General features: G+C 40.5%; 2 protein-coding genes across 8 annotated transcripts in view; both read left to right on the top strand.

The window, feature by feature from the left end:
* Positions 1–4,165, top strand: part of PPP3CB (protein phosphatase 3 catalytic subunit beta) — a 47,835-nt gene extending 43,670 nt beyond the window's left edge. For 5 of the 7 annotated variants that reach the window (XM_082406876.1, XM_082406875.1, XM_082406874.1 and 2 more), the window contains 2 exons: positions 1,110–1,139; positions 2,547–4,165. In XM_082406876.1, coding sequence (XP_082263002.1) covers positions 1,110–1,139; positions 2,547–2,725 — 209 coding nt within the window. In that variant the 3' untranslated portion in view covers positions 2,726–4,165. The remainder of the gene's footprint in view (positions 1–1,109; positions 1,140–2,546) is intronic. The other 2 variants (XM_082406879.1, XM_082406880.1) reach the window with 1 other exon arrangement.
* An 8,183-nt stretch (positions 4,166–12,348) lies between these two features.
* MSS51 (MSS51 mitochondrial translational activator) lies at positions 12,349–16,115 on the top strand. Its single transcript, XM_082406920.1, is given in 10 exon segments — positions 12,349–12,381; positions 12,385–12,584; positions 12,866–12,950; positions 12,954–13,021; positions 13,613–13,710; positions 13,713–13,736; positions 13,942–14,072; positions 14,074–14,509; positions 14,821–14,914; positions 15,219–16,115. Coding segments are annotated over 10 exon segments (1,374 nt in total). The 5' UTR covers positions 12,349–12,363; the 3' UTR covers positions 15,439–16,115.

Genomic DNA, 16,115 nt, shown 5'->3' with positions numbered 1-16,115 from the left:
TGCAATCTTTGGTCCTGGTCCTCAGTGTGAATGCTTTATACAGTTTGAACCCAGAAATGAACCAAAAGAATCTTTGACTACAAAAAAGTGTATGACTAAATATGTTGAAATTCTCTAAATGGGCCAGAGACAAGCTATACCAAGAATGTATTTCTCATTTATATGACCTATATGTATGTCCATATCATGAAATGAATAGGATTTATTGCCTGTAAGACCTCAGTTCTATCTCTTGATTCCTCTCTAGTTGGTAGATGGGCTTGAAAACATGCTCAGTAGCCTTTTTATCTTCACTTGAGGGTGTTAGTACCTGAGGTAGATTTGAGTTCGTGATACACTGAACATAAATGGATTTTTATATATGTTATATGTTGATATCTTTAGATATCTTTAGATATTTGGAACACCAATTATAATAGAAAGGAAGTTCCTAGTAGACAAGAGGAGTCCTTTTAGATTACCCACAGAGGACAAGGACTATGGAACTGTTCTAATTAGAGTAATTCACTAAGTTTACTGACTATAAATTTCATTGTAGCCATACCAACTTTTGCAGCTTATGCTTTGCCCTATGAATTAGAAGTGACAGGAAAAGCATTGCTGACCCCTTCTAGTTTATATCTTAGGGAACCAACTGGTGATAAGTATTATTTCAGTTAGACATGAAAGAAAAGAATCTCCTTCTGTTTGCTCTGCTACAATTCTACCATCATAATTTCACTCTATAGAGAATTTCCTTGTGATTGTGATGGATGTGACATAATAAACATGTTGGAAAATTCTAAGGTCATCAAAATACTGAATTCAAGATGGGTAATTAATACTAGTGTGCATTTGCATGGATGCTGAGGTGTCTGTTTACAATAGGTCTATGTGTTCTGTGCTCTGAGCGATGGTGTCTTAGTGCTGTGTGTAAACTGTGCTGTGTCAGGAATTGGGGGATTGGATGGGGCTCTCTAATACGGGTACTATATATGTTAAATTGTAAATGATAATGTAGTATGGGGTACTGTTATATATTTTAAGTGATCATTGCCTTTTCTGCTGTACGATATGACCCTTCTCATCTCTCTCATTCATTTTGCATGCCTCTGCTCACTTCTGTACAGCCACAGTTGAGGCTATTGAGGCTGAAAAAGGTACGATCAGAGTCCTTGCACTGGGCAGAGATCTGTGGTGTGTGGGTGGGCATCAGAGAATGTCCTGGGGGTGTGTCTTACTTCTAGCTTGCACAGTCCAAGATGAATCAGACTCACTGACTCATCAAGTTTAACAGTCATATCTTTTTCTTCTTCTTCTTTTTAAATCACAAGGACTGAGTTCCATAGTGACAATTTGGTTTTTTCCCTTTTCTAGTATAGTAATGTGACCAGCATTTAATGTTCCAGAATTCTTTAGAGTACAGCATGTTATGGTATAATATTATAGCATTTACAGTTGCAAATAAAGATCTGTTCCATATTTTGCATGATTCTGTGCTACTCAGATTTTTTTATTCTTAAGTGAAATCCTCTCTAGATATAGGTTTGGTATACTCATGATATAAAAATGACATACTCATTTTCAGTAATTCACCTGAGAGTGCAAGGCTGTCACTATGATTTTGTGCTGCAGTCTGGGCTAGTGTTTGCTGATAATATTACATCCGCGTATATCATGTATTGGCTTGGTATTCCACGTTGCTGAAAGCTTTGCTGCCCCAACCACTTACTTGGTTCACATGCACAGACTCTGAGTCCCAGGGATTGCATATTAAAGCAACCAGATTATAACCAATAGTATGGAAATTTTTTCTATGTACATTTTAATAATAGAGGATACATCACTCCAGATGAAGTGAATGAGAAACCATAACAATTGGAGGAGGATTGCCGTTTATTTTGATTTGGGTTTCCAAAAAACAGGCAGTGAATGGCCAGTGAATTAAGGAAAACGTCTCCTAAAATATGGAACTATAAGTACGTTTTACAATCTGCCAAACACAGATCTAACTCCTGGAGGCATGTCCTACCTTTTTCATTTCATATTGGTGGTAATGGGGTGATAATACCTTGACCTCCAAGGTAGTTCTGATCTGCTAAATTTTAACTTTCTTTTCTTCTCCCACGCTCTTGGTACAGATTTGTATGTTGAGGATTAACCTTGTTTAGCCTCCTCACTTGCCCCTACTCTTGTTGCTGCCTTACTGTGATAGTCACTGGTGATCTTAGGGCCTGAGGTAGGAGATAATTGATGTAGTAGAAGTTAGGTTGAGACCCTGAGACCATTGCCTGGAGGTCTTGGGGCAGGGGAGGATTATTTTTGTGTGTGTTTTTTTTTAAGACTATGTAACACTTGTCGTCTATGAAGCTGTCATGTTTATATTTAGGTTTAAACATTTCACATTTTAAGGGGAAATCTAGAATGGGGATAGACTTCAGTTAAAGTAAGATTTAAATGTTGCTATGTACAACTAATTTCTTTCTTCTTAAAAATCATTAATTATGTTTTTGAAATCTCAGAAATGTTTTTCAATTACTGACTTATCAAATTTGCATTTTGTTAAGCAATACGAGGATTCTCTCCACCACATAGAATCTGCAGTTTTGAAGAGGCAAAGGGTTTGGATAGGATCAATGAGAGAATGCCACCCCGGAAAGATGCTGTACAGCAAGATGGTTTCAATTCTCTGAACACCGCACATGCCACTGAGAACCACGGGACTGGCAACCATGGTGCCCAGTGACCCACGGCTTCCCAGGGACTCTCACATCTCGGGCCCCAAATGGACAGATCACCCGAGGAGCTGGAGGGGTCGGTCAAGCTGACTGTAAATGTCACAGTCCCTCTGGAGAAACCATTGTGCTTTTGAGACCCCAGCCCCCTTCCTGGATGGAGGCTTGAGGGCCCTGGGACATGTTGTGCTACCTGATAAGATTGGGTCATCGCTGCCAAGGTGGAGAGCAGTGAGCAAGGGGCTTGGGGCAATTTCCAGTGGAGGGCAACTACACCTCCATTTATGCTTGTGGTTCACACATTTAAGTTTACAAATGAGATTTCTTTTTCCCCTCAGTAGAATTAGATTTTGTTTTTCAACCATAACTTCAAATACAATCCTAAGAGATAATGTGGACTTTTTTTTTCCCCCATGAAATGTCTTTAAAGGATGAATTAGCATGGTCTTAAAATACATTTCCGAGGTTACTAAGCTGTGTTTTGAATTATGGGCAAAATGCTGAGAAACCCAGTTGGCATTTATACAAAATGCTGACCTCAGGTCTATAGTTCCTAAATGTGGCTAATTCTGTAATATAGTCTTGGTATTTTTCAATTATGAATGCATAACCTATTTCTAGGCTGACTCTCTTACTTGTACACAAATCCAAAAACTAATTTAGAATCTTTCTTGCCCAGATCTTTTGAGATTTACACCCCAGAGATTTAAGAAGAAAATCTCTAAATTTCAGAATTATGAAGAATTACAGAATTACTCATTTAAGGTACTTTAAAAGAAGTTTGTACATTGTCAAAGTAAATTTTAATTCAAATCATGTCTGTAAAACTTGACGTATTTTGTGTATGCATGTTTTCATTTTGCAAATATTTAATATATAGACCTATGATGTACAGGTACGACATGTATAGGTTACCTAGATGTTATGAGAAATTTTAGTTTATTGTGAGTACTCAAGTTGCTTAAGTAGCCACCAGGGTGATTTACTGCTGGCTTTCTATCATTTTATGTTTTGATGCAAAGGAAATTTTTAAATGTTCTGGAAGTGTTTTTGATTAAGCAGTGCAGCATAGAAGCAACGGTTCTGTTCAGTCATTCAGATGTTAGTGGAAGCATAAAAGTCAAGACTGCATGTTGAACATTTTCTTTTGATAGTTACAGAACTGCTTGGTTAGACTAAATGGAACCATGTGCTAATTTTTCACAATTACTGACCTGTATTGATTGCCACAGTAGTTTGGTATTTCCCTTTACGTTGGTGGCCTGCTTCCCTCATGCCCTGGAATACAACTCAGAGCTCCAGGCAGCGGAACCATCTATTGTTTGTTTGCCAGAAAGTGCACCCTGTATGGTCTCCTTTCTAAGTTGGAAATATTATGCATGTGCAGGACTATTTGAGTATTTTATAAACAGTAGCACACAATAAATTCCATGCATGGGCCGCTGCTCCTATCTCTGTGTTGGGTTTTATTTGGAAGATGTAGTCTGATTTGACCTCATGCAAATCAGAAAATCCTGTTAGTAGAATTGGGATATTCAGAGAAAATTATCTCATGGGTAGTTCATGGTAATTTGATGAATTAAATTCTTGTCTTCATAAATTTTGCTCTTTTTTTTTTTTTTTTTTTTTTTTACTTTGCTTATACTTGTTTTACATGAGCATTAGTAACTGAGCACTCTGGGTGCCTATTATAGGCCTAAATCTATTATTTAAAATCAGTGTTTCACTTAACTTTTAATTGAAAGAAAATGTTATTGTCTAGAATTTTGTTACAGTAGTATTTGGAATTTATTAAGTGTTTTAACAATAAGAAAAGAATAATACTGCATTTTCCTGCCATTATACTCCTTTCTTCTTTTTTTTTTTTTAATACTTTATTTATTTATTTATTTATTTATTTATGGCTGTGTTGGGTCTTCGTTTCTGTGCGAGGGCTTTCTCCAGTTGCGGCAAGTGGGGGCCATTCTTCATCGCGGTGCACGGGCCTCTCACTATCGTGGCCTCTCGTTGCGGAGCATAGGCTCCAGACGCGCAGGCTCAGTAATTGTGGCTCACGGGCCCAGTTGCTCCGCGGCATGTGGGATCTTCCCAGACCAGGGCCCGAACCCGTGTCCCCTGCATTGGCAGGCAGACTCCCAACCACTGCGCCACCAGGGAAGCCCTACTCCTTTCTTCTTTGTCACAATCAAAATAAGTATAGAATTTTGCAAATTGAGCGAAATTTGCATATTGTTCAACATTTTATAATGATATAATTGTATAGCAACTTTAATTACATTTTTTCAACAATAATTATAATGATACACATTATAAAGCATTAACTTAGGGACTTCACTGGTGGTCCAGTGGTTAAGACTTCGCCTTCCAATGCATAGGGTGTGGGTTCGATCCCTGGTCAGGGAGTTAAGATCCCACATGTCTCGCGGCCCAAAAAATAACCAAAACATAAAACAGAAGCAATACTGTAACAAATTCAATAAAGACTTTAAAAAAACGCATTAATTTAAATTGAAGTATATATACATGCCTAATTCGCGGTAGCGAACAGAACTCAAATTGTTGATCATTACAGCTTCTGCTTGCTGTAATATTAACTTGCATCCCAGTCCATGAGCTGCCTTTACAGTTATTATGTACTGTATACTAAATATTCTCTTGATGTTATTGGTCTATGAAAACTATGCATCTCTAAATTAAGAGCTTAACTAATATATCAGGTAGCAGGAACTTCTTTAGTTCCTTAGGCCCATTACTAGGGTTATATAGTGTTTATGGGAATCATGGGTAAACATAAAGCATCATTAGCAAATCAGAAGAATTAGGGTTAATGGTAAAAATTAAGAAGAAAATAAGAGGAAGGAATGGAACTCAGAAAAAGTGGTATACATGAAGAGTGGTAGAATATCACCCAGTGCCTCAGAGACCCCTTCCTACTTGTTTTTTTTAAATTTATTTTATGTATTTTTTGGCTGCGTTGGGTCTTTGTTGCTGTGCGTGGGCTTCCTCTAGTTGCAGAGAGCGGGGGCTTCTCATTGCGGTGGCTTCTCGTTGCGGTGGCTTCTCGTTGCGGTGGCTTCTCGTTGCGGTGGCTTCTCGTTGCGGAGCGTGGGCTCTAGGCTCGTGGGCTCTAGAGCGCAGGCTCAGTAGCTGTGGCCCACGGGCTTAGTTGCTCCGCAGCATGTGGGATCTTCCCGGACCAGGGCTTGAACCCGCGTCCCCTGCATTGGCAGGAGGATTCTTAACCACTGCGCCACCAGGGAAGCCCCCTTCCTACTTGTTGAATAGGAAGCTCTTTCTAGTCTGTCTTCTAACTAGTTTCACAAGGAACCATAGAAGTACTTTTAAAGGTTTTTTTTAATGTAACTCATGATGAATGCAAATTGTGAAAGTTCAGATCTTTCTAAATTGTAAATTTAAATGTCTACCAGAATAGTAGTAATGATGGTGAAATGTAAACTACTATTCAATATCAATTTTTTTCTATATATCATCTCCCTTTATATTCAAAGATGACACTTCTGAGTTAGAAAAGACAATCTGACTTCTTTTACCTTTTGCAGTTCAGCCATTAACAAACCTCAAAACCTTTCAATTTTCTGCCAGTTAAATTTGAAATTGGCCTGAAACCTTTGCTTAAAATGAATTACCCCTATTTTATTCAGGATTTTTGCCTATTGCAACTGATTTTCCTTCGTCCACAGCTATTTTACATAATGTTATGTAATTTTTTTTGCATCCTTAACACTTTTCTTCCACCTTCCCTGCTTGTAGTTTGTGCTTTCTACAGTTTGGGGTTCCTTTGGAATCCATTCTCTGCATCTGTTCATACATAGATTTATTTGCCACGGTCCAGGACCTTACTGCAAGTGGTTCTGTTCCCCAATTTGCTGATGTTCGCAGAGGCAGGTAAGTGACATAGCTGGGGCCACATGTAAGCAGCGTCAGGTCATAGAGTCATATAGGACCACTACACTAACAACTTCTGATAGGTTTGGAGCTTGATAGCTGTAAGTGAAAAGGAGCTAGAAATGTGGAATTAAATTCCCTGGATCAGCATCCATTACAGGAAGGAATGAGATGTTTGAGTTGATTCTTTTCTATTTTCTCTTCCTAGAAATAGTGTGTGTTTTTGGTCTTGCTTACTTTAATATTCCAGAAAATTTTATTCCTCTTTTAAAATAAACAGGTGGAATGCCCCTGATGACATTCACTCAGAAAGTGCCTTGCTCTCCTTTCAGGGAAATTGAATTTTACAAATTAATTCTGGACGTTTCCCCTACAATTGATTTCCTTCTGTACCATTAAATGACCATTTGTATTCTCCTTTTCTGGGTATCATATTTGTACTTAAACCTACATTGGTCACTGTTGAGTTGTGTTTGAGCAGTGTTTGTTATGCTAAAAAGGACTTTGGGCTTGGGAGAACTCATCCTGTGTCTAGATTGACATCTAGAACTCTAGGGATTCCTGTTCCTTGGGCTATTGTTTACCTTTTCCAATCAAATACTTCTGAACTAATCCCAAGGGCTTTTTCCTGACATTGTGGACTGGGAGCAGAAATGCTGCCTTAGTGAGAGAGGTCCAGGAAGCAGTAAGCTTCATCTTTCCTCAGCCTGCCTGGCCTATGGTGAGTTTGGGAGTGTTGACAGAGTTCTGAGCCTTCTTGGCAGAGAAGGAAGGTCAGAAAGAGAGAAGTCCAAGGGCAGGGGGCCAGGTCCTTATTTGCCTCGTTAGGGAGAATTCACTGTTGTCTGTCTGGTTGGCAGGACATACCTAATCACAGAGACCCAGCATTTCAGCAGTTTGCAAAGGAAAGTGATATGAAGGGACAGCTGCAAATCAGCCACAACATAGATCTGAGGAGATCAAGCATTTACTTCACTTGGAAGAAAGAAGGAAGGAAGCTGAGGGCTTAGCAGGGTAAGTTACTTTTCCATCAACTCCTCTGCTTGCTTAGTTTATAGTTAAGTAAAGCATTTATCACTCCAGGGAGTGTTAATCACTGATAAAGCAGCTGAATGTTATCCTAATAGCAATGTGTCTAATGTGTTTCTCCTTTTCTCTTTCTCTTTCCTAACCCCTTTTGAGGATCCCCAGTGATGAGCTTCACTCACCCTTCTCTACCCTACTCCCTAAAGACATTTTTTGTTTGCTGGTGAATTTGAGAAAATTAGATGGGCCTCACTGGTCTGGAGATGGTGAGAAGATGACTGTGATTTAGGTGAAATTTGAGGCTGTTGGTGGTAAGGAGGGGTGAATATGGGAGACCTAGGTGTGGGAATAAGCTAGCTAATATTTTAGAGAATTTAGAGATGAAGGATAAGAGTTTTTGTAGGCCATCCAGTTCATGTCTCCTCTCCAGTCCTTGGTGTTGGTGTTCTCGCTCTTATATACTGGGAATAAATTAGACCCCAAGTCACTGCCTTTGTTTCTCTCAGGTCAACTCCCCACCCCCGAACTTGGAGGATACTAGGCCTCATTGCAGGAAAGTTAGAACCAGGGGGCCTGGGTACGCAAACTCAGACATGAGCCTGATGATATATACAGATGCAAATGCAAAGACCTGGCTCCTCATTCCCACCTTCTTACCTTCCTGCCAGAAAATTATCCATTTGTATCAGGAACCCACTCTAGACACAGAGGAAAATATGGCATCAAGGATTTCAGCAACTTCATGACTCCCCAAGCTGTGTGATCCCTTGACTTCCAGCCAGTTCAGCCAGTCTTCCAGTGGACTTAATCTTCCATTGGAGGAAGACCTCTCTTTGGAAAGGTGGATAAGTACCTTTCTGGTCTTAATTGGCTTCCATTGCAGAATAAAGGCCTTTGGTTGAATATCAGGAAGATATTTATTATTACTTCTGGAATTTAAGACTCTTGATTTATCTCAAAGATACTTTTCCTCCATACCTGTAAAGAAGAGTCCATTCTTTCAAGGTTTAAAAAGGCGGTGTCTTGCCAGAGGGGGCTGGGTAGATAGAGCATATAAGTACTTATTCTAGAATTGCAGTGGCTCTGGGAATGTGATGAGAATGGTGATTAAAAGTGGAGGAAAGGGCTTCCCTGGTGGCACAATGGTTAAGAACCCACCTGCCAATGCAGGAGACACAGGTTTGAGCCCTGGTTCCGGAAGATCCCACATGCCACGGAGCAACTAAGACCGTGTGTCACAACTACTGAGCCTGCACTGTAGTGCCCACAAGCCACAACTACTGACGCCTGCGTGCCTAGAGCCCGTGCTCCGCAACAAGAGAAGCCACCGCAATGAGAAGCCCGCGCACCGCCACGAAGAGTAGCCCCCACTCCCTGCACTAGAGAAAGCCTGCGTGCAGCAACAAAGACCAAATGCAGCCAAAAATAAATAAATTAAAAAAACAAAGTGGAGGGAAGAGCCAGGTCAGTTTTCGGAAATGGTGTCCTAAGGTTTGAAGGCAATTCCATCTACCCTTTAGTAAAGAGAAATAACCCTTAAATCCTAAAATAATGTACTATCTTTAGGTCTAATTTCTTCTTTATTGGTGGGAACGTAGAAGTAGAAGATATGATATGCAGATGAACTTAGTTATCTCTGTTTTGTGGACTCTGAAACTGGCCATTCATCTGTGGGATGAGGGGGGAGAATAGGGGTGGAATGAAAGGACGAGGAGAAAGGAAGTACAAAGGAAAATCAAATTAGTTCCTCCGTTAACCTGAGGACCGTGGTTTGCAAGAGCCATGTTTTAAGATAATGGATATTAGCTGGATGATTTGGGGAGGGTTTTTGTTTGATTGTTCTGCCACCTACATCTCAGCTGAATGATCATTCTGGAGTTTTTTCCTAACAGATCTAGTCCAGAAGGATTAAATGTCAGACCATTTTTGTAACAAAACACAATTCTTGATTTGAACTTTGTTACCTCATTCACAGTAAAAACAACCACTGTCAGCGTTATCCTCTTCATTTCCCTGTCCCTGGAGGCAGTTTATCTGGGGAATAAAACAATTTTTTAGCTTCAAAACCTCTATAGATACCTTTCTTTTTTTTTTTTAATTGAGGTGAAATTTACATAACATAAAATTAATCCTTTTAAAGTGAGCAATTAAATGACATTGAGTACATTCACATTGTTGTGCAACCACTACCTCTATCTAGCTCTAAAACATTTTCATCACCCCCCCGCAAAAAGCCCATAACCATTAATCAGTTACTCCTCATTCCCCCTTCCACCCAGCCCTTGGCAACCATGGATCTGCTTTCTGTCTCTGAATTTACCTATTCTTGATATTTCATATAAATGGAATCATATAATGTCTCATTTTGTGTCTGGCTTCTTTAACTTAGCATAATGTTTTTGAGGTTCATCCACATTGTACTATGTATCAGTATGTTTCTTTTTATGGCTGAATTTATATACATATACATACATATATATACACACATATGTATATGTATATATATCTCCCAATTTGTTTATTCATTTTCTTTTGATAACCTTTAGTTTGTTTCTACCTTTTGGCTACTGTGAATAGTGCTGCTATGGACATTTGTGTATAAGCATTTGTTTGCGTACCTGTTTTCAGTTATTTTGGGTGTATACCTAAGAGTGAAATTGCTGGGTCATATGATAATTCTATATTTAACTTTTTGCAGAGCTGCCATACTGTTTTGCACAGCAGCTGCACCATTTTACATTCCTACCATCAGTGCAGGCAGGTTCCGGTTTTTCTGCATCCTCACCAACACTTGTTATTTTCTAGTTTTTTGATGATAGCCATCCTAATGGGAGTAAAGTGGTGTCCGTGGTTTTGATTTGCCTTTGATTAGTGGTGTTGAGTATCATGTGCTTCTTGGCAATTTGTATATTTTCTTTGGAGAAATGTCTATTCAAGTCTTTTGCCCATTTTGTAATTGGGCTATTTGTTGTTGTTGAGTTTTAGGTGTTCTTTACATATTCAGGATATTAATCTCTTATCAGATATATGATTTACAAGTATTTTCTCCCATTCTATGGGTTGCCATTTCACTTTGTCCTTTGATGCACAAAAGTTTTAAAATTTTGATATAGTCCAGTTTATCTATTTTTTCTTTTCTTGCTTGTGCTTTTGGTGTCATATTCAAGAACTTGGCAAATCCAGAATCATGAAACTTTTCCCCTGTGTTCTTCTAAGACTTTATAGTTTGTTTTTCTTTTTAACATAAAAGTTACCATTTAAAAATATTTTTTTAAATTAATTTATTTTTGGCTGTGTTGGGTCTTCGTTGCTGCACGCAGCCTTCAGTAGTTGTGGCTCGCGGGCACTAGAGTGCAGGCTCAGTAGTTGTGGCGCACGGCCTTAGTTGCTCCGCGGCATGTGGGAGCTTCCCGGTGCAGGGATCGAGCCTTTGTCCCCTGCATTGGCAGGCGGATTCTTAATCACTGCGCCACCAGGGAAGCCCCTAACACTTTATAGTTTTATCTCTTACACTTAGGTCTTTAGACTTAATAATCCAACTCAAACCATTCTAGTTCCTTAGTTCCCAGAATTTTCCCATCTACATTTGTTATGGTCACACTCTTCTTTGTGCTTAGAGTTCCTGTTTCCCTATCTTTGTGTATTCACAGTATTGCCATACTTCATGGTCTATTCCAACTGCTGCTTCATAAAGTCTTTCTGTAGCTTGCCAACTGAGAGACTCTCTTCTTCTGATCTCATTAGTGCTTTAGTTTCACTTTTCTTGTAGGATTTATACACTGCCTTATATTATAGTTTATATCTAACGTCTCTCTAAAACATTTAGATGTTAAGTATATTTTTTCATATTTGTTTCTGTTACAGTATTTTGCAAATGATTTTATCTGTTTATCAATAAATATTTATGTTTTATTTTTTCCAATATAGTCCCTTTTGTTTACTCAGCCCTCATGGAAGGAATGGGAGAAGACAGGCCAGGGAAGGAGGACACCGCAAGAGTTCTCTCTAGGTAGTGTGTGAGTGTGGGTTTAGTTCTACTTCAGAACTCACCTTTTTAGAAAATTTTCCTAATAATGTGCATAACTTGGCATTGTAGTGCTAGTGCTCATTTGGTATTGCATTTGATTTCTACTTTTTGGTTTATTGCTTACAAATGTGATGATAGGTGTTTTAAAATGAATGTTTTCCTTCCCCAACTAGATTAGATTGACTGTTTCTCCAGTTAGATGGTAGTTTTGGACAACCAAAACTTTTGTTGCCTTTTCCTCTCTTTTAAGTTGATTTTTTAAAATACACTAATAGTATACGAATATACTCTTTGTATAAAAAGTCACACATTACAAACAAGTCTAAAGTTCCCTTTTATTGATCCAATTCCCATCCTAATGCCTTTTCCCCTCCTCAGAGTTAATCACTGTTATCAATTTTATATGAGTCCTGCCAGACTTTTTCTAAGCATCTATATTATATATAGAACTTCATGTATAATACATATATGTATAATTATATTCACATATAATTATTTCTCTTTTTCACAACTGCCTGTGGTGATCAATAATCTGTAGATATGAAATAAATCTTACTGATACCTGGGCCTGAGAGACTGGAATGACAAGTGAAAGGTCAAACATATGAAAAAACATCGTATGTGTCCAACTTACAAAATTCCATTCCATATCTGTTCTACGTATAGTCCCCAGGTATCACTGGACAGGCCATGGCTCAACGGTCCCGATGACGAAGGCGCAAGAAACCCCCCTCATCAGTGGCTCCCATGGTTGTGACCCTACCCACAATTGTGACTCCTGTGCCTCTGACCCTCTCAAAACCTGGCCCTAGCATTGATACCCTTGGCTTCTTCTCCTTGGAGAATAATGTTCCTGGCCTATCCCAGCTGATCCTTCAAAAGCTGAACATGAAAAGATATGAAGAATACAAGTGAGTGACTAGCTCTATGGAAGAGTGATACATTGTCACTGGTAGAAGTGATTCATAAGGTGGAGAGGGAGTATAGCTTGGGGAATATGGGGTATTTGCAACGAGGGATTTTCTCATCCTGACTTTTGCCAGTTTTATTACTATAGAAGAAATGTAATTTGCTTAAAAGAGAAACGATGGGAGTAGGAGAGGTGCCAATATATAGGAGGCAAGGTAGGGGTCATGAGAAATTTTGGAGGTGTTTTTCCTATTGCCACTCCTTCTTCATGCTGTCTCTGCAGGTTGGTGCTAGATGGGGATACTCCTGTATCAGGCTTTGGATATCGATGCCTTCAAGAAATGTTCCAGAAGATGGAGGACACATTCTGATTCTGTGTTCACTGTAAAGTACTCCCTAGTGGCCTTTCAAACTCCAACGTCCTCCAGCACTGCAAGAGGTGATTAGTTGGGGGCTAATAGGGGAGACATCGGAATGATCCTATTCTAAGACCTCATTGCAGGAGGAAAGGTCTGAGAATTTTCAGAATAACTTCAGGCTCGCTCCTCATTTTGTGTGATCTAGGCCACAGAGAAATTAGAAAAGCGTTGCTTATAAGGCTCCTGATTATTTTGGTATTATGGGGAGGTTAGACAGAGACCAGAGTATAATCCTTTCTACCTCTCTTCTCTTGAGCACTTAAGTGGTAAGACCATATCTGTCTGGGGAGGTTGGGGTCAAGCCACACCTCTGATAACAGGGCAGCCACAAACTCCTGGTGTTTTTTTTTTTTCTGTAAGGGATGTAAAAAGTTCTAGATAGAGGCAGAGGTGTCACTGTAACCCAAGAGAAAAATTACATTCCCACTCCCTCCTGCCTCCTCTGCCAAACGTAGTCCCCAAATTTGCTGCAGCAGCTGTCATTCCTCTCCCTACTTTCCTCACCCAGTGATCTTTCTTCCCAGGTGCAGGAATATCAGTTCCCTTCCCCAAGAGTCCCCCATTCACCTTTGAGGTACAGGAACATCTGTTTCTGGGCCTCATTCTCTCAGGTGCAGAAATGTCTATTACTGTGGTCCAGAGTGCCAGAGGTCAGACTGGCCAGCACACAGGAGGGTTTGTCAAGAGCTGCGTCTTGTAGCTGTGGACCGTCTATGGAATGGCTTCCGGTCACAGGTGGAGTGACAGTATTGGGGAACTTTGCCATAACGGTCATAGTTGGTGGTACTTGGAGAAAGATATGAAAGCATGTTGTTTTGAGGAAAAAATGAGGAACTGAGTGGGACAGTGCAGTCTTGGGGACCGGTTGGGAGAATGAACATGGAGGGAGTATTGAAGCCAGGGAAGGATTAGGTCATTTCTTATTCCTTCTTTCCTGCAGGTGATTTTGTCCTTCCCTCAGGACCTTGGTCTTGGCTGACTAAAGTCGTACAGGGCTGGGACACCTGGTTTTCTATGCGACATTTACAACTAGAGGCTACTCTGGATGCTGTGCTTGGTAGTCAGGCCATGAACCACCCTGTGGGCCAGTGTAGGATGGCCAAGGCCAGATCCAGATGTCCTGCAGGGCTCTTTGAAGCAGTTGCTGACAATTGCCCTGTCACGGCCCTTGACACTGGGCTTTGGGCTTCAGGCCTTGGGGATAAATGTTGGGAAGGTCGGGGGAAGCACAGTGCACGTGGTTGGTGCTTCTCATGCAGAGACGTTCCTCACTCACTCTGGGGACTATGATGAACTTGGCTACATGTTTCCTGGGCACCTTGGCCTCCATGTAATCATGGTGGGTGTAGATGTAGCTGCTGGCTTTTCACAGAGTGCCTCACCTTCACTCCTGGAACCTGGCACAGTTCAGCTTAGTGGCCATAGGGGCCTCTATCATGACTTCTGGGAGGAGCAGGTAGAGTCTGGGCCGATAGCCCATCCAGATTTGGTGGTGGCACTCCATCCAGGTAAGAGTCATTTGTTTGGGGGAATACAGGATCGGTCCTCTGGGAGTTTTCCATCCTGGCTCTTGCACCTTTGGAGCACCATTCATTTGGTCAGGTTAAGCATAATATAATGAAGACCTTGGTTGATCATTAGCCATATGTGCTACAGCTGGGTCCATAATTTTCCATTAAAGAATCTGGGGCGGGCGATGGTGGTAAATGAGCATTGGAGGTGAGCAAGGTGAGGGGTGGACACAATCAAAGAAGTATGTTGGTTAGGGTATACCTTAGCGTTTCCCCTTTCTATTCCCATCTCCATTTTTGTTCCATAGGTTTCCATGCTTCCCCGGACCTGATGGAGGCTTGGCTGCCCACCCTCTTGCTACTTCGTGATTATGAGATCCCTACGATGATTACTGTTTACAGGTTTTGACCTCCTCCTATTTGTGATACCTCCCCAATTCACTCACACCTCTATGTAGATGAGCTTATTTCTCTCCCCCTTGCTCATCTTCTGCCTTCTGGTGAGGATTTTCTTCCTTCCCATGCTTGGCTTTCTCATCCCTTCAAAGTGCTATGCTAGTTAATTGAGTAGTTAGTCTAGACATTTGGGAGGGAGGGATAGCTGTTGCGTTAGTCCAGCCTTAGGTAATTTTTGGGATTGATGAGCAGTTCCTCTCCTATCTCTTTCATAATCAGCAGAGCAATTTTTCTTATCTGTCTCCCATAGCCAGCAGGAGTTGGCAGCCTCTTTGCAGATTCTGGTGGACCTGGATACACACATCACAGCCTATGGAGCTAATCCTTTTGCGTCCCTCAAACCTGAACAGGTCTACTCCAACCCCAACAAGCAGCCAGTATACTGCAGTGCCTACTATATCATGTTTCTTGGAAGCTCCTGCCAGCTGGATAAGAGGCAATTGGAAGAGAAAGTAAATGGCAGGGTATAAATAGCTGAGCCAGATCCTGACTGGATATCTAGAAAAGGCAGAGATTGTGATGAAATTACCTGCTGATGCCAGATTATTGCCAACTTTCAAATCCACTGTATCGTAAACTTAATTCACTTGTCTCGGTAGATTCTAAGCTGAATGGGAGCTCCTGTATGATGTGACTCATGTCTAAGAGGTTAGCCACATGTAGCTTCTAGAGACAGGATTCTAGATTTAGTGTGTGGCAAAAGGCACTTGTATCAGTCTTTGTAGAGCCTTAAGTTCCTAAGAGTTTCCTTCATGAGAAAGTTATACGTTTTGACTTTAACCGGATGGCACCAAGGAGAAGAATGGCACCTTATTCTTCTGAAAAAGACTTTCTTCTTATACAGCAATTTGGGCTAAAAAATGCAGAGGTCTTAATGACTTGAAGTAGTGGAAACATGAGCAAGTCAGAGAAGTGGTTGGGAACATGGGGGAGGTTGTGAGGATTGGCACACTGTTCTACTTCCTGGCTTTTTCGAGATACACGTCTCATTTTCCTATTTTCTCTTGGGGACTTCTAATTTTAGAGCAGCTTTTTGCCCTTGTGTTGTATTTTAGGTATCCCAGGGTGTATCAGACTTTACTTGAATATACTGGAGTTTGTTATCACCTGGTCTATACCACAATAAACTCAGTTTGGGGCTTCTTAA

Source organism: Balaenoptera borealis (assembly GCF_965194805.1).
Source record: "Balaenoptera borealis genome assembly, chromosome: 10".
Lineage (NCBI taxonomy): Eukaryota > Metazoa > Chordata > Mammalia > Artiodactyla > Balaenopteridae > Balaenoptera > Balaenoptera borealis.
The sequence above is the reverse complement of the archived record's forward strand: the minus strand, read 5'-3'. Positions and strand labels throughout refer to the sequence as shown.